The 27,860-nt window shown below is 47.7% G+C and overlaps 2 protein-coding genes across 8 annotated transcripts in view; one reads left to right on the top strand and one right to left on the bottom strand.

Moving 5' to 3' along the window:
- The window catches only part of IQSEC3 (IQ motif and Sec7 domain ArfGEF 3), a 100,115-nt gene extending 98,551 nt beyond the window's left edge, over positions 1-1,564 (bottom strand). For 2 of the 5 annotated variants that reach the window (XM_082422065.1, XM_082422067.1), the window contains exon 1: positions 559-1,187. In XM_082422065.1, coding sequence (XP_082278191.1) covers positions 559-1,097 — 539 coding nt within the window. In that variant the 5' untranslated portion in view covers positions 1,098-1,187. Of the gene's footprint in view, positions 1-558 lie in introns of all 5 variants that reach the window. The other 3 variants (XM_082422069.1, XM_082422070.1, XM_082422066.1) reach the window with 2 other exon arrangements.
- WASHC1 (WASH complex subunit 1) overlaps positions 1-27,860 on the top strand; it is a 54,438-nt gene that overhangs the window by 9,168 nt on the left and 17,410 nt on the right. The window lies entirely within an intron of this gene.

Below are 27,860 nucleotides of genomic sequence, written 5' to 3'. Positions count from 1 at the left end.
CCAGCCCCCCTGCCTTCTCACATCATCCTGCCTCTCAGCCTCGTGCTCTGCCTTCTGAATCCCCTCAGACCCCAGATCTACGGTTCCTGGACCCTGCCCTTTTTAAAGCTCTCAACATGTCTCTTTGCCAAGCCTCCGTCTTTTTCATAGCTCACTCTCCATTCGAATAATTTTACTACCCAAACTCCCATCCAGATTTTTCCTAACTTGAAAAGATTCTTCAACTGTTCTCTTTTCTTCAGTTTAATCTGCCCCCCCCCAGTCTTGTCCCCTTTAAAATCTGCCAGTTTCCAATAACCTTCATTTCTTTCCTCCTTTGCCCCCCCAGTGATGGTTGGGATACTCCCGTTTGCTCCAACACCTCCCAAGCCCTCTCAAACACTGATATCATTCCCTCCTTTCCCCCAAACCTCCTTGACACACTTCTCCCCGCAAGCACACTGAAGGCCCTAGTCCTTCAGTCTCAGGTGCACCCCACTTCCCCCTTGTCCCCTCCTCACGCCCATTTGCTTCCCTTCCTCCCGGCACGTTGGTCCCCGTGCCTTGTTCCCCACTCACTCGGGTCTCCTGCTCAGGACGCCCTTGCCGAGGGCGGCGGGGGATTTGTGCTGAAGGAGGGTTCCAGCAGCGGCGCAACAACTCGGGGGACGCTCTTTCTCCTTGTCGGCGACGGCCCCGGGCCCCGCCGGGTGCTGGTGGGGCGGCTGGGATGCGTGAGCCCTGCCGCTGGGGCCCGGCTGGGGCTGCGCCAGGAGCTGTCCGTGGTGCTGAAGCGGGGGCTTCTCGGGCGCGGTGGGCGGGAGCTGTCCGTGGTCCTGGAGCTGTTCCTGGGCCCCGGCGGCGGCGGCGGCGGTGGCCGGGGCGCCCGGCAGCGGGGCTGGCGACGGGGGGACGAGCCCGGGCGGAGGCAGGGCTTGCAGCAGCTGCTGGTGCTCCCACAGGCTGCGGTTCTCGGCGCTTAGCTCGTCCAGCCGCCGCTCTAGCTCGTCGATGCGCTGGCGCTGGGTGTGGATGAGGCTCTGCTGGTTCTGCACGATGGCCGTGAGCTCCTTGAGGTAGAGCACGGCGCGCACCGGGTTCTCCAGCAAGCTCTCCATGCCGCCCGCCGCCGCCTGCGCCCTGCCTGCGCCTGGGCGGGCGGCGGGGAGCGCGAGGGCGCGCAGGAGCCGAGCAGCCCCGGCGATCCGCTCGCCTCCCTCTCCGCCGGCGCCGCGTCACCGCCACACGGACATTCACACACGCACGAGGGGCGGGACCGCGGCGCCAGGGCCCACCCCTCCCCCCCCCACCTCCCACCTCTAAGCTTCGTGAGGAGTCTCGGCTTCCTGCAGGGCTGGCAGAGGAGCAGGATAAACGAAGGGACCCGGGATGGATGAGGGGGATCTGGCGAGAAAGGGAAAGCCGGCCAGGAGGAAGCGGCGGCACCGGGAAAGTGCGGTGGGACCCGTAGGAGAGCAGAAGTAGATGAGGACAGAGGAGCAGGAGAGAGCGGCTGGGAGAACGAGGGCGCGGAGAAAGGAAAGGTGGTGAGAGGAGAGAGAAGTGTATTAAAAAGACGTGGTCTGAAAGGTCACGGGTTCTTTTTCCTATGTGCAGTCATCCCAGAGGATGGGGGTCCACCTTAAAGCCCGTCAGAGGGGAGGCCGCACGCTCGGCGGTCTGTCCTGCTGGGGGATTGCCTGAATCGGGAGGATCCGAGGACAGTGAGGGACCCCAGAGAACGTCTGGTCCTACCTCTCCAGCCAAGGAGAAAGTTAGGGTGGGAAGGCTGTTTACGCTGGCTTTTCTCTGGGAATGAGACCTCAGGACAGTTTTGGCCACTCTAATGGGAACACAGACTAAATAAACCGGGCCCTCTGTGTCATAGGGGTCATAGGGCTAATGCTTCCAGAAACTTCTTAAGAGAGCATTCTGTTTGAAAAATATTTATGAAATGCATACTACACCGAACACTGTGCTAGGTGGTGGTAAGATAAGGATGACTAGGACGGACTCTGGCTTCTTGAAGCTTATGATTAAGTGGGAGAAACAGGTAGTAAATATTTAATTTCAATATAAGGCGGTAGTTGTAAGTGATAAGATAGAGATTGCCCAGAGCGCTATAGGAGCCCAACAGCTTGGGGATTTGGGAAGGCTCCTTGGAGGGAATAACACTTGAAGTGGGAAGGATTTTCTAGAAAGGGGGAACAGCATAAGCAAAAGCTCAGAGATAGGAATCCGCATGGACTGAATCATTCATTACTTTCTACAATACATGTACATAAAACACACACTAAGTGCCAAGTAACGTACTAGGAACGATGTAGTCTAGCCCTAGCATGGACCATAAGTTATAGTTTCTATAATCAAGATTACAAGCTAGTAGAGTAGATACAGCATGCACATGGATATCTAAAATACCAATCAAAATTTCTGTAAGAGCTCTTCGAGCCAAGTGCCATAGGAGTTCAGGGGAGTGGGAAGTCGTGTTTGACTATGGTGATCTGATAAAGAGGAGGTGTTAGTCAAGCTGGGCCTTGAAGGATGGGAGGTGCTTCAACAAGCAGAACAGAGGAAGATAGGGGAGCTATGTCAGGCAGCAGGAAAAGACTAAGGAATGGAAATAGAGCACCTCCGTTCAATGCAGTCTGGCAAAAAAAATGACCCTTTCCTCTGGGCTATGAGTACCCTTAGCATATCTGTTGTACTGTTGTATCTTCCACACAGGTGGGCCACCAGCCTCCCTATGGACCTGCTCTTCCCCCCCAGAGTAGGCATATCTGTTGGTACCACGTGTCCCGTGAGCTGGGCCAGCCAAGCCCATCTGGTGCCAGAGTTGAATGACGTTATGGGAAAGGATCTGTGCTCTGCAAATAAATATATTGGTTTCTCTGCACTTGTATTTTTATTTTGCTTTCCTCCCATTCATTTTCCTAGCAGACTTCCTTTTGTAAAGAATGCGTGAAGGAGGCTTAGCCGCAGCTGAGCCAGCTTCCAGGAGGATGCTTTGGTAGTGACCAGTATTCCAGCTGAGGAATGGAGGTTGAGGGGTGGAATGAGAGCCCACAGAAACTCAAACACTTTTCTTCTGAATTTTCTTTGCTTGCCTAGTTGATTTGTTGTCTAAATAAGAGTTGGGTGTTCATAGAAACCTATACTATTTCTATAAGCGAAACAGCCTGCAGCATAATTCTCTATGGAGCTTGTTTAAAATGCAGATTTCTGGGCCCCATATTAGTCCTGCTGTGTTGGAATCACTTGGAATGGGGCCCAAGTGTTTTCATATTTTTAACTTTTTTTGTTTCATTTTAAAAAAGCTTTATTGGGTTACAACTCACATGTAATAATATGTACCCACTTTGAGTGCACAGTTCAATGAATTTTGCAAATATATACACCGTCTAATCAAAATTTCCATCACTGCAAAAAATGAGGTTACTACCTCATGCCCCTTTGCAGTCAATTGCCATCATCCTCATCCCCAGTCAACCACTGATCTGCTTTCTGTCAAGACAGATTAGTTTTGCCTGTTCTAGAATTTCATGTAAATGGCAATCATAGAGTATATACTCTTTTGTGTCTTCTTTTTTTTTCCACAGCATAATACTTTTGAGGTTCATCTATTCTCTTATAGGTATCAATAGTTTGTTCCTTTTTATTTCTGAGTAGTCTTCTATGGTGTGGGTATACCATAATTTTTCTACTCACCTATTAATGGACATTTTAGTTGTTTCCAGGTTTTGGTTATCTTGAATAAAGCTGCTATGATCATTAAAGGACAAGTCTTTGTGTAGACATATGTTTTCATATGTTTCGTGTTTTATGTTACATGTGTCTTATCAGAAGGAAAAATCTAGAATTGGAGTTGCCAAGTCATATACTAAATATATGTATATTTAACTTAATAAGAAACTGTCAGATTGTTTTCCAAAGTGGTTGTACAATTTTTTATTCTGACCAGCAGTATGTGAGAGGTTCAGATGTTTCACATCCTTGCTAACGCTTGGTATTTTTAGCCTTTTTTTTTTTTACTTTATCAATCAGGAGTATATTACTATGGCTTTAGTAAGTATTTCTCTATTGACTAATGCTGTTGAGTATCTTCTCATGTGCTTTTGGCCATTTGGCCATTATCTTCTTTACCCACTGTTTCTAGTGAATTGTTTGTCTTATTTTTGAGTTGTAAGAGTTCTTTATTTATTATGGAAAGTAGTCTTGGCCAGATGTATGCATTGCACATATTTTCTCCAGTCTGTGGCTTACCTTTGTTTTCTTAACATTGTCTTTTGATGAGGTTTTTATTTTGATGAAGAAAAATTTCTTTCTGTCTTTTATAGTTCATGCTTTTTGTGTCCTATCAAAAATTCTTTGCCTGTCCCAAGGCCAAAGACATATTCTATGTGTTCTTCTAGAAGTTTTATTGTTTATGCTTTTATGTTTAGGCCTATGATCCATTTCAGGTTAATTTCTGTGTTTGGTATGATGAGTCAAATTCTATTTCTTCCTTAAATGTTTGACATAATTCACCACTGAAGCCATCCCAGCCTGGAGGTTTCTTTATGGGAAGATTTTAAACCACAAATTCAAGTTCTTTAATAGATACGGGGCTATTCAACATTCTCTTTCTTTGTGTATCCATTTTGGCAATTTGTGTCTCTGGTAGGCAGAATGACCTCCCAGCGATGCCTTTGTCTTAATCGCCAAAACCTGTGAATACGTTAACTTATATGGCAAAAGCAACTTTAAGTATGTGGTAAAGTTAAGGATCTTGAATTGGGAAGATTATTCTGGATTATCTGATGGGTCCAGTGTAATCACAAGAGTCTTTGTAAGAGGGAGGCAAGAGTGTCAGAGAGGAGATGTGACAACAGAAGCAGAGGTCACAGTGAGGCAATTGCTGTCTGGAAGCCAGAAGGCAAGGAATGCAGAAGCTGGAAGAGGGAGGGAAACAAATTCTCCAGAGCCTCCAGAAGGAATGCAATCCTGCCAATACCTCGGCTTTAGCGAGGTGAGATGCATTTTGGACTTTTGGCTTCCGGAACTCTAAGATGGATGGTAAATTTGTGTTGTTTTAAATGGGGGAATTCCCTGGTGGTCTCGTGGTTAGGACTCGGCACTTTCACTGCTGTGGGCCTGGGTTCAGTCCCTGGGGAACTAAGATCCTGCAAGCCGTGCGGCGCGACCAAAAAAAAAAAAAGTCACCATCTTTGTGGTAAACAGCAGCAATAGGAAGTAGATATAAGTGTCTTTTAAGAATGTGTCCATTTCATCTGAAGAGTCAAACTTATTGGCATCAAGTTGTTTATATTTTCCTATTAGCCTTTTTTTTAATCTTTTTAAAATTTTATATATTTATTTATTTTTGGCTGTGTTGGGTCTTCATGGCTGCACACGGGCTTTCTCTAGCTGCGGCGAGCGGGGGCTACTCTTCGTTGCGGTGCGTGGGCTTCTCATTGCAGTGGTTTCTCTTGTTGCAGAGCACGGGCTCTAGGCACACTGGCTTCAGTAGTTGTGGCACACGGGCTCAGTAGTTGTGGCTCACAGGCTCTAGAGCACAGGCTCAGTAGTTGTGGCACACGAGCTTAGCTGCTCCACGGCATGTGGGATCTTCCTGGACCAGGGCTCCAACCCGTGTCCCCTGCATTGGCGGGCGGATTCTTAACCACTGCACCACCAGGGAAGTCCCAGAAGCTTTGATTATTGACTTTGGACCCTTCTTCTTTTTTAATATAAGCACTTAAAGCTCTAAAGTTCCCACCCACCACTGTTTTTGCTGAATTCCACAAATTTTGTTTTCATTTTCACTCAGTGCAAAATATTTTGTAATTTCCCTTGTTATTTCCAAATGTTTCTATTACTGGTTTCTAATTTAATTCCTTTGTGGTCAGAGAACATACTCTGTGTGAGTTCAGTCTTTTTTACATTTATTGAAACTTCTGGGCCTTTTATATGGTCCAGTCTACAGCCTGTTTTGATGAACGTTTCATGTGCAAGTGTCTGGTAGCCACTCCAGCTTTCTCACTGTTAATGTTTGCATGTGTGATAGACAGACTAATACCTCCCCAAAATGTTCATATCCTACCCCTGGGAACCTATGAATATGTTACCTGACATGGCAAAAGGGACTTTGCAGATGCCATTAAAATTAATACCTTGAGATGGGAAGATTGTCATGGATTAAGGCAGAGAGCCTTTCCTGGCTGTAGGCACACGGAGACATGACAACAAAAGAATGGTCAGAGTAGTGTGATGTGAGAAGAACTAGACCTACTTTATTTGCTTTGAAGATGGAGGAAGAGGCCATGAGCCAAGGAATGTGGGTCACCTCTAGAAAAGGCAAAGTAACTGATTTTCCCCTAGAGCTTTCAGAAAGAAATGCAGCCCTGATGCCTTGATTTTAGCCCAGGGAGACCCATGTTGGATTTCTAACTTACAGAACTGTAAGATAATACATGTGAACAGCTTAAACCACTGCATTTGTGATCATTTGTTATGGCAGCCACAGAAAACTAATACAGCATGTTACATTTTTTCCCATCCTTTAAATTTATCTGTGTCTTTAAATTTAAAGTCTTTTTTCTTATAGATAGCATTTAGTGGTGAAAATACAGTATCTAAAATGAAAGTTTTACTGGATGGGATTAAAGCAGTTAAACACTACAGAATTTTAAAAATCAATAAACCTAAAGATATAGCAACAGAAACTATCCAAACTGATTGATACTTTTCCACAGGTCACTGAGTCTCTATTCTTTTTTTTTTTTTTTCCCAGTCTTTTTTTCCCTCTGAGCTTTGTGAGGATAGTTTCACCCCTAGAAGTTCCACTTAGTTCTTTGTTTATATCTTACATTTCTCACCTCATTATGTTTATGTTTTTCTCCTAGTTTGGGTCTCATTTTCCTGCTTCTTCACATATCTAGTAATTGTTTTATGCTATGCTGGACATTCTGAATGTGACTTTGTTGAGTGCTGAATTTTGTTGTTTTCCTTTAAAGAGTGTTGGGCTTTGTTTTTGCAAGTAGTTAAGTTACCTGTGGATCCACTTGGTCCTTTCAAGACTAGTTTTTAAGCTTTTTTGAAGGGCCAGTCTAGAGTAATCATTCTAGGGCTTATCTATCCCTACTGCTATGGTGTGATCACTCTGTCATCTGATCGAACGCCATCAAGGTCTCTTCAATCTGGCTGGTCAGAGCTCTAATCTCTTCCAGCCTGTGTGAGCCCTGAGAATTGTTCAGCTTAAACCCCGTCATTATGTGCTGAGTCTTGTAGAGTTTTAACCTGGATGTGTACAGTTCAGTGTTTAGCAACAGACTCAAGGGGGCTCTCTGCGGATTCCTGGAGCTCTTTCTTCAGATAACTCCTTCTCTAACTCTGCCCTGTAAGTTCCGGCCACCTCAGCCTCCCCAAGCTCCAGTGTCTGTGACCTCAACTCAGAGAGATTGTCGTGCTCTGCTTTGGTCCCCCTCCCTGCATAGCAATCTTGAAAGTCCCTCCCAGGTGGCAAGCCAGGGCGATCGGGGCTCACCTAGTTTGCATTCCTTTTCTCAGGAACGATAGCCCTGTGCAGCTAGTTTTCCAATGTCTGAAAATTGGTTTTTAAATATATGTGTATGCTGGAATATAACAATTTTCTAGCCGTTGATAGAAGAAGGGCAAATGGAGTCCCAGTTCTTGGCTTCTGGCCAATTTTTTTATGGCTGGAAGCCAAAAACTACATGTTTAACAAGCACCCCAGGTGATTCTGGTGCACATTAAGGTGGAGAGCTCCTGGGCTGGAGGGCAGTAAAGGGAATGCCTTTCCAGTTCACAAGACACCTTCATGTTCATTATCATGTCATCCTCAATCCACCCTCTGAGGATGGCTGGGAAGGGATTACTCTTCCCCTTTCAGGACACTTTTTTTTTTTTTTTTTTTTGCCGCACCACGTGGCTTGCAGGATCTTAGTTCCCTGACCAGGCATTGAACCTGGGCCGTTGGCAGTGAGAGCACGGAGTCCTAACCACTGGGCCGCCAGGGAAGTCCATCTTCCTGGTATTTTCTGTTTTGTGTAAAGTGCTCTTCCTCATTCTGAATCCCTGCATGTCCAGATCCCATCCCATCAAGATTCAGTATAAATACCACTTACACCGTGAGCATCTTCCATCCTCTCTTCTTTCTTTGGATTCTCATAGCACCTTGACGTCTCTCTCTCTCTGACCTTAACCACTCTCTCTGTTATCTGGTTATCCATGTAGTTGTCTTCTCCTCCTAGACTGCAAACTCCTCGAGGGCAAGAATTAGTGCCTTATAAATCTGGGCACCCACCCCACGCCTGATCTGCCCTCATCCCAGGGCCTTGGGCCAATATTCCAGTGATATGTGTTCAATGGAAGAATAAGGTAGTGGTTGGGAGCGGTGAGAGAGGGCACAGTGAGCAGTTATGCTTAGTCGAAGGGAAGAATTCAGCCTCAGAAAATGGCACTTTACCCCCTGGAGCCTCCGATGTCTCTTCTGTTTTCTTACTTATTGTTTTATATTTTGGCCGTGCCGTGCAGCATGTGGGATCTTAGTTCCCCGACCAGGGATCGAACCCGCACCCCCTGCAGTGGAAGCACAGAGTCTTAACCATTGGACCGCCAGGGAAGTCCCTCCTATGTCTCTTTTAAAATGACATGGTAGGACACTTGGTTAAATTGTGTGTGTGTGTGTGTGTGTGTGTGTGTGTGTGGTGTGTGTATGTACTTTTCTACGTGTATGCATAATCAACAGTAAAATGTTTCAACATTGAGATCAGTTCAGGAAGACTTCCTGAAGGAGGTGGGGTTTTAAGACTTCCCTCTTAGCTATGACGTATATGTTGGTAAAATCATAATTCTAGGCTAACTTGGTAAGAGCAGAAGGAATACTGACGAGGGCTTTGACGCCCGATGGACAGCAAGGGATTCAATTTTTATGGCCCAGGGAGTGAATTTGTGCCTTTCTTCCCCCTCAACGACCTGACAAGATCAGAAGGTGCTGCCACCTCTGTCCACACGATGCCTCGCACGGTGGGGGATGAGTGGGGTGGGAATCCTCTCACTTCAGCACAGAAGACCCACAGATTTCACACACAGCTCTGACTGGACAGCTCGCCCGATGGGCAGGTGGGGCTGGGGAAGAAACGGTGGTGGTGTCTGCTCCGGCCCACGAGATTCAATGGATGCCAGACAACTAGAGAGGGCATTCGGGAGCATTTCGTCCAACCCTCTGCCTCTGGGCTCCATACAAACCAGAACTCGGGCTCACACATGCTTCTTATGTATTTCGTTGCCCGGACTGGAAATAAATCAGGCTGTCAGCCTACAGGGAAGTAAAGCAAACACAGCCTCTTCCAGTGACCTTTTGGGTCTGTTTTCACAGGGGTTTGCCTTATTATATAATAACCGTGATGATAGTCCTAGCCAGAATTTGTATTTCACTCTCTGGGCCTGGGTTTTCTTAACTGTAAAATGGGAATCACTGAATCCCCATCATAGGTTGTAAGAATATTGTAAGGATAAATAGTGCGTGAGATGTGCAATCACACGTATTCATTTTATTTGATTCTCAGCGAGTGGTTAGCAAGACAAGTCTATTTTTCAGATGTGGCAAGTGAGGCTCAGAGAGGGTGAGTAGCTTTCCTGACGTTACACAGCCAATGATGGCAGAACCAGGACTGGAACGCAGGTCTCCTATTCTAAGCCCCTCCTCCTTTTCCTCTGCACCACCTATTCGGACATCCTGATAGGACGTGGAAAGAATACTTTGGGGGATGGTCAGCAATGCCCTTATACTTGTATGTGTGCTTAAATGAGGTGAAGCGCTAAAGCACTTAGAACCATGTCTGGCACAGAGCACGTGTCCAATAAAATCAGCTTTATTTTAATAAAGCGTATATAATACAGTAATAAATATAGTAATGCTATACCATGTACAAAGTACTTTCACAGATACACAGTGTCATTTAGTCCTCACAAAAAGCCCATGGAGTATTTGTATTAACCCGATTTTACAGAAAAGGGTGCAGGGGCACACGGGAATAATGTGGCTTTCCCAAGGCTAGTAGATGCCAGAGCCCGAGACCTCCCTCAGGCCAGGCTGTCCTGGGTCTCCTCAGACAGGGCTTCTTTCAAATGCAGCCCAGGAGGTGGCGTTTCTGTGTCTCACAGAGTGAAGTTCAGTTGAGGGTGTGCAGTTCATGGCATGGGCCTCAGAAGGAGCCTCCGAGGTCATCCTGCAGTCGGGGTTTGAGCTGGGGAAGCCCTAGTCACCCTAATTGCCCCCCAATGGATCAGGCCAGTCCTGCCAGGTTCCAGGCCATTCCGAAGGCATTCCAAGCTTTTGGGCTTGAAGAGAGCCGCACACCCATTCTCCCAAGATACCATTTCCTTGGGGCTCCTCTGGATTTAGGAATGGAAAAAGAACCTGGATTCTGGAAAAGGCAGTTGTGGGTTTGAACCCTCACTCTGCCCCTTCCACCCATAAGACCTTGGGGAAATGACTCACCTTCTCTGAGTCTGCGTTCCTTCACCCGTACGGTGGACCTCATGCAGATGCTGTGGTTACGCGATAGCTGCTGTAGAGGGAACGCTGCCTGTTCTGGAGCAGGAGCGGTAAAGGCTTCCCTGCGGTCATGGTCGCTCTCCCTGCACATCCCTGCCTCCATCTGTGCAGGGCTCAGTAGCGGTATCCCCTGAGCGCACATCTGTGAATGTTCTGTGTGAACAGGAAAGTGGTGAATACATTGTTTTAGGAGGAAGTCCATATCCAAGCAGAACCTTTGGGCCTAGCTGAAGGTGGGAACACCCCTCCGCCATTGCCCCCCCATCTCCAGCCCCAACAAAAGGCCTGCCTTGAATTTGGAGAAGGTCATAAGCCTCCACGGCAGATGCATAGAGATGCTCCAGAAAGCCCTGGAGTGAGAAGGGCATGGAGAGAACTGTCCTTCTTCTTTGAGGGAGTGCTGTGCGGTGTCACTGAGAACATTTGAGAAGCTTCCAGCTGGAGCCACAGGTCTGAGAACCCTGGTTACTGGTTCGAATCCTTCCTCTTTGCCCCTGACAAGCCCGTGAGCTGGGGCCAAGGTCTGTTTTTCTCCAGACCTCAGGAGTCCCTCTGTGGAGTCGGGGTGGAGGTGGAATCACTGGATCCAGGAGAAAACGGCCTGGGCGCTTACCTACCTGAGGACACCCTCCCCCCGAAACGCAAGCATCCCACCGTGTCGTCCCTAATCACCAGACTCTGCCCCAGATTTCCCAGGACAAGCAGGTCCCTGCATCACAAGATGGTTGTCTAATTTCAGGATGACAGCATGGCTAGGAAGATTCTGCTTACGTGGAGCTGTGATCTGCCTCCCTTGACCTTTCTCCCGTGGGTCAAGTTCAGCCCTCTGAAGTCTCATTATACCAGCCAATCCCTTTTAACCCCTTCCAGCTCTGCCTTTCCAGGGATAGGGAGAGATGAGAGAGAGGGAGGAGGGAGGAGGGAGGAAGCCACATCCAAACTGCCTGACTTTCTCACATGGCATCGTCTCCACAGAAGCTGTGGGTGTCACATTTGACAAATTGTTTTGAAATATTCTCTTTTTCTGATTGCTGCCAACTTTTCCTCACCACCCCCCCGCCCCACCCACAGAAGCTGCTCTGAGAATGACCCAGGAAGTGGGAAGCAATCCTAGCACCCCACCCCCTGGGGCTTCTCCAGTTTGAATGGCAATATTTAGTAGTTTTCACCTCTTTATCATTTTTAATAATTTTTCAGAAGAATCCTTCTTTATCAAATAGACTCTTGCGTGGAACTCGGATGGGTGGATGAATGGAGAGGCAGGTAGTTAGATAAAATGGGAATGGTGTGGTTACGTAGCTGTACTGTAGAGCCAGACTACAAGGTTTAAGTCCTTGCTCCGTCACTTACTAGCTGTGTGACCCGGAACAAGTCACTTAACTATTCAGCTCCTCAGTTTCCTCATCTGAAGATGGGCGTAACAGTTAAAACCCATCTTATAGGAATATTGTGACTACTAAATGAGTTACTGCATCTAAAGCCTTAAGATAACCCCTGGAGCAGTGAGTGTCTGCCATGATGATGGTGATGGTGGTGGTGATGATGGTGATGATGGTGATGATGGTGATGATGGTGATGGTGGTGATGGTGATGGTGATGGTGGTGATGATGGTGATGATGGTGATGGTGGTGGTGATGATGGTGATGATGGTGGTGATGGTGGTGATGGTGGTGGTGATGATGGTGGTGGTGGTGGTGATGGTGGTGTTGATGATGATGATGATGATGATTACCAATGACTGAAGTTGGGGAGACTCTTCCTTCCTCCAACCAGTGTAATTCTTGAGACATTGGAGGTTCTGGGAACACTGCTTGTAGACCACTTATCTAGTTCATTTTCTCATTTGACAGAGACCTAGAGAAGGGTCACACGATGGAGTGCTGTAGAACAAAGCCAGATCTTGAGCTGAGGTCTCCTGCCTCCTGGCCTTTGCAATTCTCAAATATCTTTCTGCACGAGCTGAGCTGTGGACCCAAGCCAAAGCCAGAGACAAGGAATCAGCATCACCCAGCAGCCAGCAGGTCTGACCTTGGCTGAGCTGCTCTACTCCCCGTTCCCTCCAGGCCGGCTCCCAGAGGTCCTGTGCAGATGAAGTAGCAACTTTGGGTCTCTTGGAGTGAGGGTGGAGGCTGAAAGGTGGGGAGGAGGTGGGTGAAAGCAGTGAGCTGTGAAGCTTAATTCACACAGAGGCCAGGTCTTAAGAGCACAGGCTACAAGGTGTTACATGCTGTATGTGCAAAGTGCAGTGATTAATTGACAGGCGAGTCTAGAGACCCATCAGCCTCTCTCCGCCCCCTCTCCCCTCTTCTCTCACTCTCACTCTGAAGCATGAGAGGAAGCATCTCTCCCCAAACAGGCAATTCCAGGCAGGGGTGCCCCTCTGACATTTACATTGCATCTCCAAGGTGATAGAGGAGGGAGGTCTTTAGTTTTTATCAAAACCAAATGAACTGTTTCTCTTACATCAAGTGACACCCCTCACTCATTCATTGAACACGTTTTTTGAGTGTCTACTATGTATGTTCTGAAGGGTCACCTTCATGAGCATGTGACCTGGGAAATGACACAGGGTCCTATGCTCAGAAGGACCCCGCATTTGGTTTAATGCTCTGCTGTCAGCATCTTGAAATGGTTAATCATTTTGCCTTGACGTTGGTGTTTTGTAAGGTTGTCAGGGAAGTCCAGTGCAGGGGAGCGCGCACACGGACAGGAGACGAGTCACGCGAGTGTGTCCTGTGCCTTCAGCCCACTCCCGTGCAGCCTTCTCGACACCCCACGAGCAGGGAGCTCCAGGGGACACACGCCATGGGGGCAGCGCAGGGAGACTCAAGTCAGTGCAGGAGGGAGGGCTGTCAGGTCCACGACTGACAGGTGGGGCGCCCACAGGCTGGAGAGGCCACACCGTCCATCCAACGCAGAGCTGGCTTTGTGCGCAGAAAGAAGGCAGTGACATTCGAAGAGACACAAATGACCAAGGAACCTTATCACATCCTTTGCTACTGATGTTACGTCCCTATTAACCAACGCTTAGGCTGAAAATGGTTACACGGAAGGAAAGGAAAAGACAGAGCAGCCGCCAGCTCCCTTTCCTTGCAGCCCTGCCTGAGTCACCAGTGACCGGAGGCGGAGGGTTGGGGTGGAATGGCGCATGTCAGGAGGGATAGAGAAACGTCCGAGTTCGTTCATGCAGCACGTCCACTGCTCCCGTAAGAATGAAATACATACACATGAACCCGCCGTGAACTGTGTGACTTTGGTGATTCCACATAGCAGCTAAAGGCTCATATTTCCATTTAAAATTTGCAACATACAGTATAAAGATGAACGAAAATTCGTGACGATAATTTAAATTTATTTTTTAACCTTTTAACTTAGGATAACACGAAAGAGCAAATAAAAGTACTATGACAAACTACACTTCAATAAAATATTTTAAAAAATAAACTATAATGGAAAAGAATCTTGAAAGAATATATCTAGATACATATAGATATATTCTTTTTAGATTCTTTTCTATTAGATATATAATGGAAAATATATATAATATAACTGAATCCCTTTGTTATACACCAGAAACTAACACAACACTGTAAGGCAACTACAATCAAAAACAAATTTTTTTTTTTAAATACTATGACAAGTCGAGAGAAAGAGAACACGGGAGAAAAGAAAAAGCTGTATATTTTACTACCTTTAATGACACTTTTTTCCTACTTCTTGAACAGGGCCCTGCATTTTCATTTTACATGGGGCCCACACATTACATAGCGGCCCTGGGGTGTGGTACCAGGGACGCAGGATCTACAAAATACAGTCCCTGTCGTCATAGAGCCTACTAGTCTAGTGAGAGAAACATAGGTTAACCAAATGATCCTAGAAATACATCATTATAAGCTGATCAGTGCTAAGTAAAACTATTATAGGGCTAGTAGCAGGACCTAAACTAGCCTTGGGGTCAGGGGAGACTTCCCTGAGGAAGTGATGTGTGAACAGAAATGTGAAGAATAAGCAGGTGTTAGTGAAGTAAAGAACAAGAAATGACTGTTCCAGACAGAGGGGACAGCATGTGCAAAGGCCCTGAGGTAAGAGAGAGACTGGCAACCCAGGAAAAGAAAGCCACCTGGCTGGAACATGGCCCAGTCTTATAAATCCCGTTAGGAATTGGTCTTTCTCCTAGAAGTTATGGAAAGCCATTAAGAATCTAAATAGGGGACTTCCCTGGCGGTCCAGTGGTTAAGACTCCGAGCTTCCACTGCATGGCAGTGGTGGGGGGGGTTCGATCCCTAGCCAGGGAACTAAGATTCCGCAGGCAGCATGGCATGGCCAAAAAATAAAAATTAAAAAACAAACAAAAAATCTAAATAGAATTCCCGGCACACACACACACACACACACACACACACACACACACACACACACACACACAAAGTATCTAAATAGGAGAGTAAATGGGATCAAATCTGTTTTGTTTTGGGTTTTTTTAATAAATTTATTTATTTATTTGTTTATTTTTGGCTGCGTTGGGTCCTCGTTGCTGTGCGCAGGCTTTCTCTAGTTGTGGTGAGCGGGGGCTACTCTTTGTTGCAGTACACAGGCTTCTCATTGCAGTGGCTTCTCTTGTTGTGGAGCACGGGCTCTAGGCACGTGGGCTTCAGTAGCTGTGGCACGTGGGCTCAGTAGTTGTGGCTCGCGGGCTCTAGAGTGCAGGCTCAGTATTTGTGGCACATGGGCTTAGTTGCTCCACGGCATGTGGGATCTTCCTGGACCAGGGCTCGAACCCACATCCCCTGCATTGGCAGGCGGATTCTTAACCACTGCGCCACCAGGGAAACCCTCAAATCTGTTTTTAAAAAGTTCTTTCACTGTTACAGTGTGATGAAATAAAACCCTGGCAGTCCAGTGGTTAGGATTCCATGCTTCCACTGAAGAGGGTACAGGTTCGATCCCTGGTCAGGGAACTAAGATCCCACATGCCATGCGGCGCGGCCAAAAAAAAAAATTATATTTTAAGGCAGGACAAGAAAAAATTAACATAAAATTCTCTCTGTGTGTTTGTTTGGGCCTTCTCCCTCCCTCCCTAATGTGCAGTGTGCACCTGCATTACACATTAATCAAAACTTTTCAAAGATGAGAGTGCCTTCTTAGCTGTGGAGATCAATTTTGTTTCTTTCTTCTGATGCTAGCAATGTAACTTCTTAAAAGAAGAACGTTCTTTCCCAGCTCTGCAGGGGGTCATGGCGACTTGCTGCTCACTTTGTATGCACTTACCTGGACTATGTATCCTTGGTGAGCTTTATGTAAAACATCAGTGTGTCATTTTGATGTACAGTCCTTTATCTCGAAAATGTGTATGACTGTGCCTTCCACTTCTAACAGGCGGAACAGTTCTCAGATCTTTATGAGACTTTGCTTCCCAGGTTATAATTCTCAGTTTGGGGAATTTCCTGGTGGTCCACTAGTTACGACTTGGCACTTCCACTGCTGTGGCCTGGGTTCAATCCCTGGTCAAGGAACTAAGATCCCACAAGCTGCGCAGTGCGACCAAAATGACAGTAATAATAAGCCTCAGTTTGGCTCGAATAAAATCCCTTTTTTTCTTCTTAACTTGATAATTAATTGAATTTCATCGACAAATGTTAGAACATCCTGAAGGGAGAAAGACTAGTTAGAAAGGAGGCTATTGCAATAATCCAGGTGACGGAGGATGGTGGCTTAGGCTACAGTGGGGAGAGGGGATTGAATGGATTTAAGAGGCAGGGAGGAGGAAAAGTGATGGCGTGGACGGAGTGGGGGAGAATAGAGGAGAGTGGGTACAGGGAATGACTCCTAGGCTTCTGGTCTGTGCCGCTGTGTGGGCGGTGAGGTCATTTACTAAGACGTGTATCAGCGATGGAGCCCAAGGTTGGAGAATGGAGGAAGGGTGAGGGGGAAGGTTATGAGTTTACCTTTATGTTCAGTTAAGTTCCCTTTGAGGCGTCCCAGCAGAGTATCAAGAATGCCACTGGCATCTTCATCCAGGACCCAGAAGTGAGGTCTGGAGAACAGCTGATAAAAACTACAGCCCTGCAAAGGGCTGGAATAGGAAGCTCACAAATTCTCCAAATGGCCAGTATGTACATAAAAAGAGCTCAACATCATTAGTCATTAAAGAAATGCAAAATTAAAACCATAATGAGGTACCATTTCACTAGAATGGCAAAAATTTTTTAAGGCTGACAAACTTAAATGCTGGCCAGGATGTGGAACAACCAGAACGTTCACCCATTACTGGTGGACATGTGAAATTGCACAACCACTTTGGAAAACAGGCAGTTTCTTCAAAAGTTAAACACATACCTGGCAATTGCACTTCTAGATAATTGTCCTACGGAAATAAAAACATTTGTCCACACAAAGACTTGCAAATAATGTTCACTGCAGCATTATTCATAACAACCCGAAAATGAAACAAACCAAATGTGCTTCAGTTGTGAATGGATGAACAAACTGTGGGTATCCATGCAACTGGAATCCGCGCAATTGAATCCACGCAATGAAATACTACCTGTCAACAAAAAGAAACAAACTACAGCTACATGTAACAAAATGGATGAATCTCAGAAATATTACACTTAGGGAAAGAAATCAGATATAAAAGAGTACATATGCATAATTCAATTTACATGACATGCCAGAACAGGCAAAAGTAATCTTTAGTGATGGAAATCAGATCAGTGGCAGCCTGGAGCACAGGGGGGGAGAACTGACTGCAAGAGGTGGGGGTGAGGGCGTGGGTTTTGCGGGAGCGGTGGGACTACTCTGTACCTTGATTGTGATGGTGGTTACACAGCTATACGCATGTCAAAGCTCTCAGAGCTGTACACGGAAATTGTGAATTTTACTGCATGTAACTTAAACCTTAAAAAAAAAACAACCCACAATTTCTAAACTGAAGCCATGAGTATAGATAAGATCCACTAAGTGAAAAGGATAGAGTGAGAAGAAAAGAGCATGTGTGCGGCAGGGCGGGCGGCTGCTAATCTTACCAACAGGCAACAGGTGTCATCACCCCCATCTCGCATGTGAGAAACACGAGGCTCAGAGAAGCGAAGCGCCTTCCCTAAGATCACACAGTACTAAGGAGGAAAGCTGGGGCCTGAACCCAGAGCCATCAACCAGGCCTGGGCCCATGGCTGAGAGTGGTCACCAAGCAAGGAGAAGCACCCCAGCTCCTATTCTTTGAGGAAGAAAGGCAGTGACCTTGAGGACTGGGCCCGGATCTGAAAAACCGTGTGCTGTTCTCTGCGTATGAAAATGACGCTTCTTGCCCGTCACCGATCCCCGATGGTCTGGGATCACTGCGCTGGCTCCGCCCTAAACCAGCCATATTCCCTCCACCAGCCCCCCTCCCCACGGTACCCAAGGGAGCCCTCGCAAGATGACAGGCCAGGGTTGGGGGTTCTGCCTGGGCCTGTCAGACACCCAGAGAGCCACGGTGAGATCTGCTGCGGCGGAAAATCTCCAGCTGCAGGGGGGCCTGCTTCTCCGTGGTGGGAGCCTCTTGCCCTCCCTTCTGTGCGTCGACCCGGGGCCCCGGGCACCTGGCAAACAGCAGCTCGCTCCCTCATCTCTGCCTGGTCAGAAAGTGGCCGCATTCAGCTCCTCTCCCAGCTGGAGCATGTGCCCCAGGATATGTGGCACTTTGGTGGCAGAGCTGGGTTTGGACCTACAGCTGCCGCTTCCTACTCCAGGGGACCGGGCTCCTAGGGAAACTTCCCTTGAGACACTTTCTCCAGCTGCGGACGGTGAGCCCGGAGACCTCCTTTCGGATTCCTAGATCGGGAATGAAATACCTGAGTGACCCGGATCAAGTTCCTGGGTCACGTGAGAATCTGGGTGTCTTCATGAGCATAACGAGGGTCTGACGAGGGGCACCTCCTTCACTACTGACCACTTACCAGGGGTAACGTTATGTCAGCCTCTTCACATACCTGGAGTAATTCGATGTGTCCAGTCATTGCTATTTTATAGAGCTATTTTATACAGTCCATTCCCCACCTGCAGGATCCTATTTTCTTTTTATAAGCAAATCCAATTTTTTTTTAAAACAAAGCAGTTTTTTTTTTTTTTTAATTTTATTTATTTATTTTTGGCTGTGTTGGGTCTTCGTTTCTGTGCGAGGGCTTTCTCTAGTTGCGGCAAGCGGGGGCCATTCTTCAACGCGGTGCGCGGGCCTCTCACTATCGCGGCCCCTCCCGTTGCGGAGCACAGGCTCCAGACGCGCAGGCTCAGTAGTTGTGGCTCACGGGCCCAGTTGCTCCGCGGCATGTGGGATCTTCCCTAGACCAGGGCTTGAACCCGTGTCCCCTGCATTGGCAGGCAGATTCTCAACCACTGCGCCACCAGGGAAGTCCAGGATCCTATTTTCTTTTTCTTTTTCTTTGGCTGCGCTGCGCTGCACTGCTTGTGCGATCTTAGTTTCCCCCGATCAGGGATGGTATCTCAGCCCTCGGCAATGAGAGTGCGGAGTCCTAACCACTAGACCGCCAGGGAATTCCCAGGATCATATTTTATATAATGAGGAGTGTTTCCTGGAAGAGCATGTCCGAAGTTGGACTCTGCAGACATCTGACAGCCAGAAAATGCCCTCCAGCCTCAGTCTCTTCCTCTTTGTTATCTTAACTTTAACCTTATCCTTGCTGCAGCCTCCACCAATCTCCCTGGTTCATTTAACTTCTCTGCTAGTATTTGATGAGCGCCTCCTGTGATCTGGGGATGCAACAGTAAAAAACAAAAAAACAAGCCAAAATGATTTTTAAAAAGAATTGGAGAAAAATAAAGAAGAAAGAGGGGTAAGGAGTATGGGAGTTGGGGCAGAGGTGGGTTGCAATTTTTAAAAGGGTGCCCATGGAAGGCCTCACTGTGATGGCAAAACTTTAGCAATAATCTGAAGGGGGCAAGGGAGTGAGTCCTGCTTTTAAGTGCAGGAAGAGCATTCCAGGAACAGGGAACAGCAAATGCCACGGCTGGGAGGCAGATGCTTGCCTGGTGGTTTTGGAGATCAGCAAGCGGGCCCTGTGGCTACTGTGGAGTGAGCCAGGGGCACGGTGGCTGGAGATGAGGTCAGAGAGGTGCAGGTGAGGCTCAGACTGAGGAGGGCTGGTAGGCGGTGTCAGTTCTCTACTGCTAGGAACAAACGATCGGAAACTTAGCAGCGTCAAACAGCACACATCAGCTCATAACTTCTGAAGACCGGGAGTGTGGGCACAGCTTAACTGGGTCCTCCGTAAGACGGCGGTCAAGCTGTGGGCCAGGGCTGGGTCCTCATCTAGGGGCAGCCTTCACATCCTTGCCGACTGCTGGACGGAAGGCCTCAGTTCTTGTTGGACGTCAGCTGGACGTGTCTCCCAGCTCCTTGCTGTATGGCCCTCTCCATATGGCAGCTCGCAACACGGCAGCCTCCTTCTTCAAAACCAGCAAGGGAGTCAGTGCCCTAGCAAGACCAGTGGAACGATCATGGATGTTACATACTCTGGATGCATAATCACATATATACCGTCATCTTTGCTGTGCTTTATTGATTAGAAGCAAGGCACAGGCCCTGCCCACACCCAAGGGCGGGGGGTTATACAATGGTGTGAGTACCAGGAGGTGGGATCATGCGGGTCACCTTAGAGTCTGTCCACACTGTCCTCTGTCCCTCAATGACTCATGTCCATTGCACCTGCAAAATACATTCACTTCCCTCCCAAGACACCTTAAAGCTCAGGGTCCAGAATCTCATCTAAATCAGGTTTAGGTGTAGATGAGTTTCCTTTAGGTATTCCTCTTACCTGGTCTGTACAACTAAAGATGCAAGTTATCTGCCTGCCCACACACAGCATACCATGGCAGGACAACAGCTACAGACATTTCTGCTCGAAAAGTAACAGGGGAGGGCTTCCCTGGTGGCGCAGTGGTTGAGAATCTGCCTGCCAATGCAGGTAACACGGGTTCGCGCCCTGGTCTGGGAGGATCCCACATGCCGCAGAGCAACTGGGCCCGTGAGCCACAATTACTGAGCCTGCGCGTCTGGAGCCTGTGCTCCGCAGCAAGAGAGGCCGCGATAGTGAGAGGCCCGCGCACCGCGATGAAGAGTGGCCCCCACTTGCCGCAGCTGGAGAAAGCCCTCACACAGAGACAAAGACCCAACACAGCCATAAATAAATAAATAAATAAATAAAATATTAAAAAAAAAAAAAAAAAAAAAAAGAAAAGTAACAGGGGAGGGTAACAGGAGAGGTACAAAGGAATCGCTGGTCCATAGCGGTTCTGAAATTCACTGAGCCAATGTTGGGTGTTCCCTGCTTAGGTTTTGTTTTAATTAATTAATTAATTAATTAATTATTTTCTTTTTGGCTGTGTTGGGTCTTCCTTAGACCCAGGATTGACACAGACAGTGCTGCGGGAACTGACACAGACAAGGCTCCTGTCCATTTCCGAGGGGCACCCCCTGCACTTCCCCAGGGATGAGGGGACGAGGACTCCCCACCCCCAGCAGGCTGTAGCCGCTCCCCTTCACATCCCGCCCCCCTCGGGGGGCCTGTCCCAACACACACGTGTCAGCCCACTAAAGCAAACAGCATTTGGACTGCCGGTCCCTCTGTCGGCAAAACTTGCTAAGTGTCTTTATACGTGATGTTGAGACTGAGAATACAAAGAGAAATAAGACACGATCTGTGTGCTGGAGAAGCTTCTGGTCCAGTGGTGGTTATACCGCTGGAGGTGAGACCCACTCTGCCAGCACCTAAGGAAGATGGGGGAGGAGGGCACAGAGGGTATGAAGGGGTGCAGAGACACCTGAGCCTTATGATACACACAGCAGACACGGCCGGCCCCATGAAACACATTCTCAACATTGCCAGGTCGAGCTGTCTCTGCCCTCTTCCAGCCCCCACTCCCCTCCTACCCCCAACCTCCACCCCGGCATCAAGCTACCTTTGGCCCTGCCCTAGAGAGCCTTCCACCCTGTCTTGCCACCTGAAGCCAGTTAGGTCCCTCTTAGCCTTTCCCTCTAGAGAAGAGTTGTCCAACAGAAATACAATGTGAGCAACATGCATGATTTTTAAATTTCTAGTAACCATATTTTTTAAAGTAAAAAAAAAGTGCTCGCTTCGGCAGCACATATACTAAAATTGGAACGATACAGAGAAGATTAGCGTGGCCCCTGCACAAGGAGGCCATGCAGATTTGTGAAACATTCCATATTTTTTGGCCTCTATGGGAAAAGAATCTAAAAAAGAGTGGATACGTGTATATGTATAACCAATTCACTTTGCTGTACACCTGAAAAAAACACAATATTGTAAATCAACTATACTCCAATAAAAAAACTTTTTTTAATCTTAAAAAAGTAAAAAAAAAGTGAAATTAATTTCAATAATATATTTATTTAACTTGTATCTAAAATATTATCATTTCAACATGTAATCATGTACAAAATTCCTGAGGTCCTTGAAAAAATTCTTTTTTTTCATACTAAGTCCTAGAGGTGTACTGTGTATTTTACACTTACACCACATTTCAGTTTGGATGCTAACTTTTTATTGGAAATATATGGCCTGTGTTCAGATTTCACAACATTCACATTGAAAAGTAAGTTCACATATTCAAACTATCTCACCAATACTTATGTTTTCCAATAACTAAATGGAGAGAGTAACAACTTTTAAATTAATTTTTAGTGAAAATTAAGCACATTAGCAGTTCGGTTCCTCAGTTGCACACACAAGCTGCATTTCCAGTGCTCGGACACCCACTTGTGACTAGTGACTACCAGAGTGTAAGCCTCTGCTGTCTGGGCCCCAGGTCCAGCACCCACTTCGGGCTCTCTCCAGTCACCCAGACTTACCCAGACCCTCTGTGCGCACATCTCCATTCAAAGGGGCTCCCCTTCCCACCCACACCCCAGCCTGTGGGAGCCACCCATGACTCATAGGCGTCCCTGCTCCCCTGGCACACTTTCACCTACCTGGTCCTCCTACCAAAATTGTCTCCACGTACAGACATCAGCATATCAGAAAGCCAATTTGCAAAGGCAAATTCAGGATCCGGAGACATATTCCCCCTACAGATTGGGGGCCCAGGAAATCGGGCCTTGTCCTCCAGTCGCCCCCTGGAGGAGGTGGGACTTCAAAATTTGCTGGGTCAGTGAGACGGAAAGGAGGACGGGAAGGCATCCAAGCCTGGGTGGTAGGATGGTGGAGAGAAGAGGGGCTCCTCGGGGTGTAAGTGAGGGGCTGGGGGGAGGTACATTTTACGTATGGTTCATTGTGTTGGAATGATTTGGTTGTTAAATAAGCACTTTAAGGGATTCTTTTATATTTCATACTTTTAAATTTTTATGAATTAAATTCTTTCCCCCAGTCTGGGTTTTTCCAAGCTTCAGATCTCTGGCCGGAATTGATTTGCATAATCCCACCTCTGAGATTTAGCCCCACCCCTCAGGACCCCCTCCTTGCCTGGTCCAGTCTGGAAGCCTCTCTGCTGGGCATTCACCTTTCCCCGTCTTCCCACTGTGGGCAGCCCCCCTGCTCTGCCCTCCCCCTCCCTGGGAACCAACCCGGCCTCGCTGCTACTGAGAGGCGGGGATAATCCTCCCTGAGTTATTTCAAGGATTAGTCCTGCTGCCCTGTGTGCAGCTCCCACACGGTGGGATTTCAGAGCGGTGGACACCGTGCCAGGAAGGGGGTGCGGCTCCTGAAATGCAGATCCACGCAGGGTGTTGAGCACCAGGCTGTGGGGTCCAGGTTCCTTAGAGCACGTCCTGGCGCGTGGGGTTTAGCAGGAGGACGCAGGCAGCCTGCCAGGCTACGAGCTGGAGAGTCAGAGCCCGAAGCCCTAGGCCCTCAGTCTCTGCCTTGAAACACACACGCGTGCACACACACGCGCGCAGACACACACGCACACACACACACCAATCTCATCACAACTTTCATAGACTAGGTGGGTCCTTTTGCCTTCGTGGGGACCTTACTCCATAAAAAAAATTAAAAATCATATTTTCTATGTTGGTACACAGATGACTATATTAATATTATGTATTAAAATATCTTCTTCAATCTGAGGTTCACTTTTCTTCTGACTTTAATGAAAATACGTTTGTGGTCCTCTGAAAGTACCGTGTTACTGGTGGCCCTGCCTGCGCCCCGCCCTCTGTTCCCAGCCCTGGTCCTTCGAGGCTGCAGAGGAGGCTGGGATTGGGGGTGGCAGGAGAGCTGTAAGGTCCGCAGGGGGGTCATTTTGGACTCAGAGGGAGGCATGGACTCTCCCTGCCCCCTTCCCTCTGAAAACGGAGAACTTCCTCCGCTGGGAGAGCCAGGTGCTGCCCCAGGAAGGACGAGTTCATGGTTTCACCAAGTCCTTCCTGCCCCCCGAGCCCTCCCCCACCCCCGCCGATGCCACCGATGACAGGTAAGTCTGAGCAAATCTGAGGGAGTCCAATTTTAGCATCAGAAAGGGATGGCTTCTTCCGAGCGCATCGGCCGTTAGACTTCAGGCTCAAGTCCCAACTCCCTACTATGACACATGAGACCCTCTTTGGGAGGTGATATAATAGAATGGGTGAGGTGTTTATTAACAGGTGGACCTGGCTGAACTTGGGACAAGTTCTCAAACCCTCATCTTCCCCCCAATGTACATAGGAATGACGGGACTATTTTCCTCACCAAATTCTTATAAATATTGTATACATACATGTGCTTTGCACACAGTGAAACTCTATATACTCGTTAGGAAATAGGATTGTTATACAAAGCAAATATACACAGAAGATCTCCCACCTCTTCTCCACAGGTCAGACACCCTATCATAACTGAGATTATAGATGTAAAGTACTAGGTGCATTGCCCGGCACAGAGCAGGAGCTCCAGAAACGGTACCCAGTATTGTGGTCTGGTTCCTACTACTTCCCTAATCTCATCCCCACCTCCCCTCTGCCTTGAACTTCAGCAACACCAAACTGCTTCTGGTCTTGTGTCACGTCCCGCTCCACACCAGCTGCACATTTTCTCGCCTCCTGATCACTGTAGCAGAAGCTGGCTCATCTATAGATGGACTGTATTTCCCAGCCTCCCCTGCACCTAGATGTGGCCATTTGAACAGGGTCTTGCCAGTGGAAGATGAGCAAGAGTAATCCAGGCTGCTGCCAGGCCTGTGCCATCAAAACTCCCACGTGCTCTTCATGTTCTTTCCCTCCCCAACCCCAGAAGCCCCATGGTGAAGGCGGCAGAGCCATAGATGGAGAGAACTCAGGTGCCTGAATTAAAGCACGAAGGAAAGCCATGCATGGATGTGGGTGTCCCATTAGTGAGAAGTGATGGAACTGCTTTCACTTTGTTGCAGCAGCTAGCCTTACCTTAATGAATAGACTCCTGCCGTCTTGTGTTCATGGAATGCCTATAACCCCACCCTCCTTCCCTGGGGTAACTCCTGCTCATCTTTAAGCTTCATCTCTGGCATTGCATCCTTCAGAAATCCTTCTCTGAGCAAACCTGAACAAAGGTTAGGTGTCTCCAGCAGACACTGCACAGTTGACTACCCTCCTTCTATCCTCTCCTTCCTAATAGAATCCCTATTTTGTTCAGGGAAGTAGTATCCCCAGTTACAAATACTCATGTCCCAAGACTCCTTTGTAGCTGGCTGCAGTCACCTGGTCCATTCCTGGCCAATAAGATGTAAGAAGAAGTTGCTGGATGGAGATTGTTAGGGAATCTTTCTTAAAAAGAAGAAGATTGGGCTCACATCTGCATTTTACCATTTTGCTTTGTCCTTCCTTTCTTCCCACCTGGAAGTCAGACGCAATGTCCGGAACGGAGCACACATATTACAGCCATAAGGATGAGAGCCATGTGCTAAGGCGCAGTAGAAAGAAGAGTCTAGGTTCCTAAAGGTACCACAGATCAGCCCCGTTCTGCTTACCTCCAGTTCTCCTGTAACATGGAAAATGAAATTTCTTTTTTTTTGTTTTTTAAATTTTTTAAATTACTTTTTATTGGAGTATAGTTGCTTTACAATGTTGTGTCAGTTTCCGCTGTACAGCAAAGTGAATCAGTTATACGTATACATATATCCCCTCTTTTCTGGATTTCCTTCCCATTTAGGTCACCACAGAGCACTGAGTAGAGTTCTCTGTGCTATACAGTAGGTCCTCGTTAGTTATTTATTTTATACATAGTAGTGTATATATGTCAATCCCAATCTCCCAATTCGTCCTACCCCCCCCTTCCCCCCTTGGTATCCATAAGTTTGTTCTCTACATCTGTGTCTCTATTTCTGCTTTGCAAATAAGTTCATCTGTACCATTTTTCTAGATTCCACATATGAGCGATATTATACGATATTTGTTTTTCTCTTTCTGACTTACTTCACTCTGTATGACAGTCTCTAGGTCCATCCACGGCTCTGCAAATGGCACAATTTCATTCCTTTTCATGGCTGAGTAATATTCCATATACACGGAGAAAGCCATAATTCAAAAAGATACATGCACCCCAATGTTCCTTGCAGCACTATTTACAAGAGCCAGGACATGGAAGCAACCTAAGTGTCCATCAACAGAGGACTGGATAAAGACGGTGTGGTCGATATATGGAAAATGAAACTTCTAAGGCTTAGAGCCCGGCGGTGAAGTTCCTGTTTGGCACAAATGAACACGCTCCTACGTGAATGCGGGCCCCAGCTCCCGCTCCCCAGCGCCTGTGCTCCCCGACCGGCTGCTCTCAGAACTCCATCGCACGCTGGCCATCAGCCGCTCCAGGGGCTGTTTCTCTGACTTGTTTGAAGGCACAGAGCAAGCGCTCAGTAAACGTGTGCTGAGAGGACAGTGACAAGGGACACTGTTGTGTTCCTCATCCTCCTTCTGAAGGAAAAAAAAGGAATCCCTAGGGGACACACAGAAGAGGCCCTCGGCCAGTGGCCTCCCTGCCCCTTCCAGTGCAGGCTCCACAGCAAGGAGAGTACAGAAGTGCAAGACACAGGCTCAGCCCTCGCATGGGTGAGGTCGGGGAATGCAGGATAATCACAACTAGTGCTTGGACAGCGCTTCTTATGCCCCAGCATTGTCTTTCAGTTTTGTTTTTTGTTTTTTAAAGATTTATTGATTGATTGATTGATTGCTATGTTGGGTCTTCGTTTCTGTGCGAGGGCTTTCTCTAGTTGCGGCAAGCGGGGGCCACTCTTCATCGCGGTGCGTGGGCCTCTCACTATCGTGGCCTCTCTTGTTGCGGAGCACAGGCTCCAGACGCGCAGGCTCAGTAATTGTGGCTCACGGGCCCAGTTGCTCCGCGGCATGTGGGATCTTCCCAGACCAGGGCTCGAACCCGTGTCCCCTGCATTGGCAGGCAGATTCTCAACCACTGCGCCACCAGGGAAGCCCCAGTGTTGTTTTTTAAAGTGAGGTGAAAGCCACATAAAACTGTCTTAAAGTGAACAATTCAGTGACATTTAGTGCATTCACAATGTCGTGCAACCGCTCTTTCTGTGTGGCTCCAAAACCTTTCATCACCCCCAAAATAAAACCTTATAACCGGGACTTCCCTGGTGGTCCAGTGGTTAAGACCTCGTGCTTCCACTGCATGGGGCACCGGTTCGATCGCTGATCAGGGAACTAAGATCCCCGCATGCTGTGCAGCGTGGCCAAAAATTAAAAAATTAAACCTTATACCCGTTAAGCAGCCATTTCGCATTATCCCTTTCCCTCAGCTCTTGGAAACCACCAATCTGCATTCTCTGTGGATTTTCCTTTTCTGGATGTTTCATATAAATAGCATTACACGCTGGGCTAGCAGAGGCAGGTGGGGCCCCAGTGTCCACATGTTAAGATGACACTTAGCTTTTCTTTATCCAGACTGAGGTCAAAGGTTCCCACTGCAGCTCAAGTGGCTGAGGTGAAATGTCTTTGCAGTCCAGCTCCTAGGAAATCTTTATTTTATTATTATTTTTTAATTGATTAATTAATTAGGTTGCACTGGGTCTTAGTTGCAGCAGGCGGGCTCCTTAGTTGCGGCTCCAGGGCTCCTTAGTTGCGGCTCACCAGCTCCTTAGTTGCAGCAGGTGGGCTCCTTAGTTGTGGCATGAGAACTCTTAGTTGTGGCATGCGTGTGGGATCTAGTTCCCTGACCAGGGATGGAAGCCAGGTCCCCTGCATTGGGAGCACAGAGTCTTATCCACTGGACCGCCAGGGAAGTCCCAGGAAATCTTTAAAATTAAGTCTGAGAGGAGCCTGTGACCAGTAGATTTGGTAGAGAACTTTGATGAAGCGTGGGTGAACGGTCTGGAGGGTGAACTGGCTGCTCTGGACTG

Source organism: Balaenoptera physalus (genome assembly GCF_965194825.1).
Source record: "Balaenoptera physalus genome assembly, chromosome: 13".
Taxonomy (NCBI): Eukaryota; Metazoa; Chordata; class Mammalia; order Artiodactyla; family Balaenopteridae; genus Balaenoptera; species Balaenoptera physalus.
Note: the sequence above shows the minus strand (reverse complement) of the source record. Positions and strands in the feature narration are given on the sequence as shown.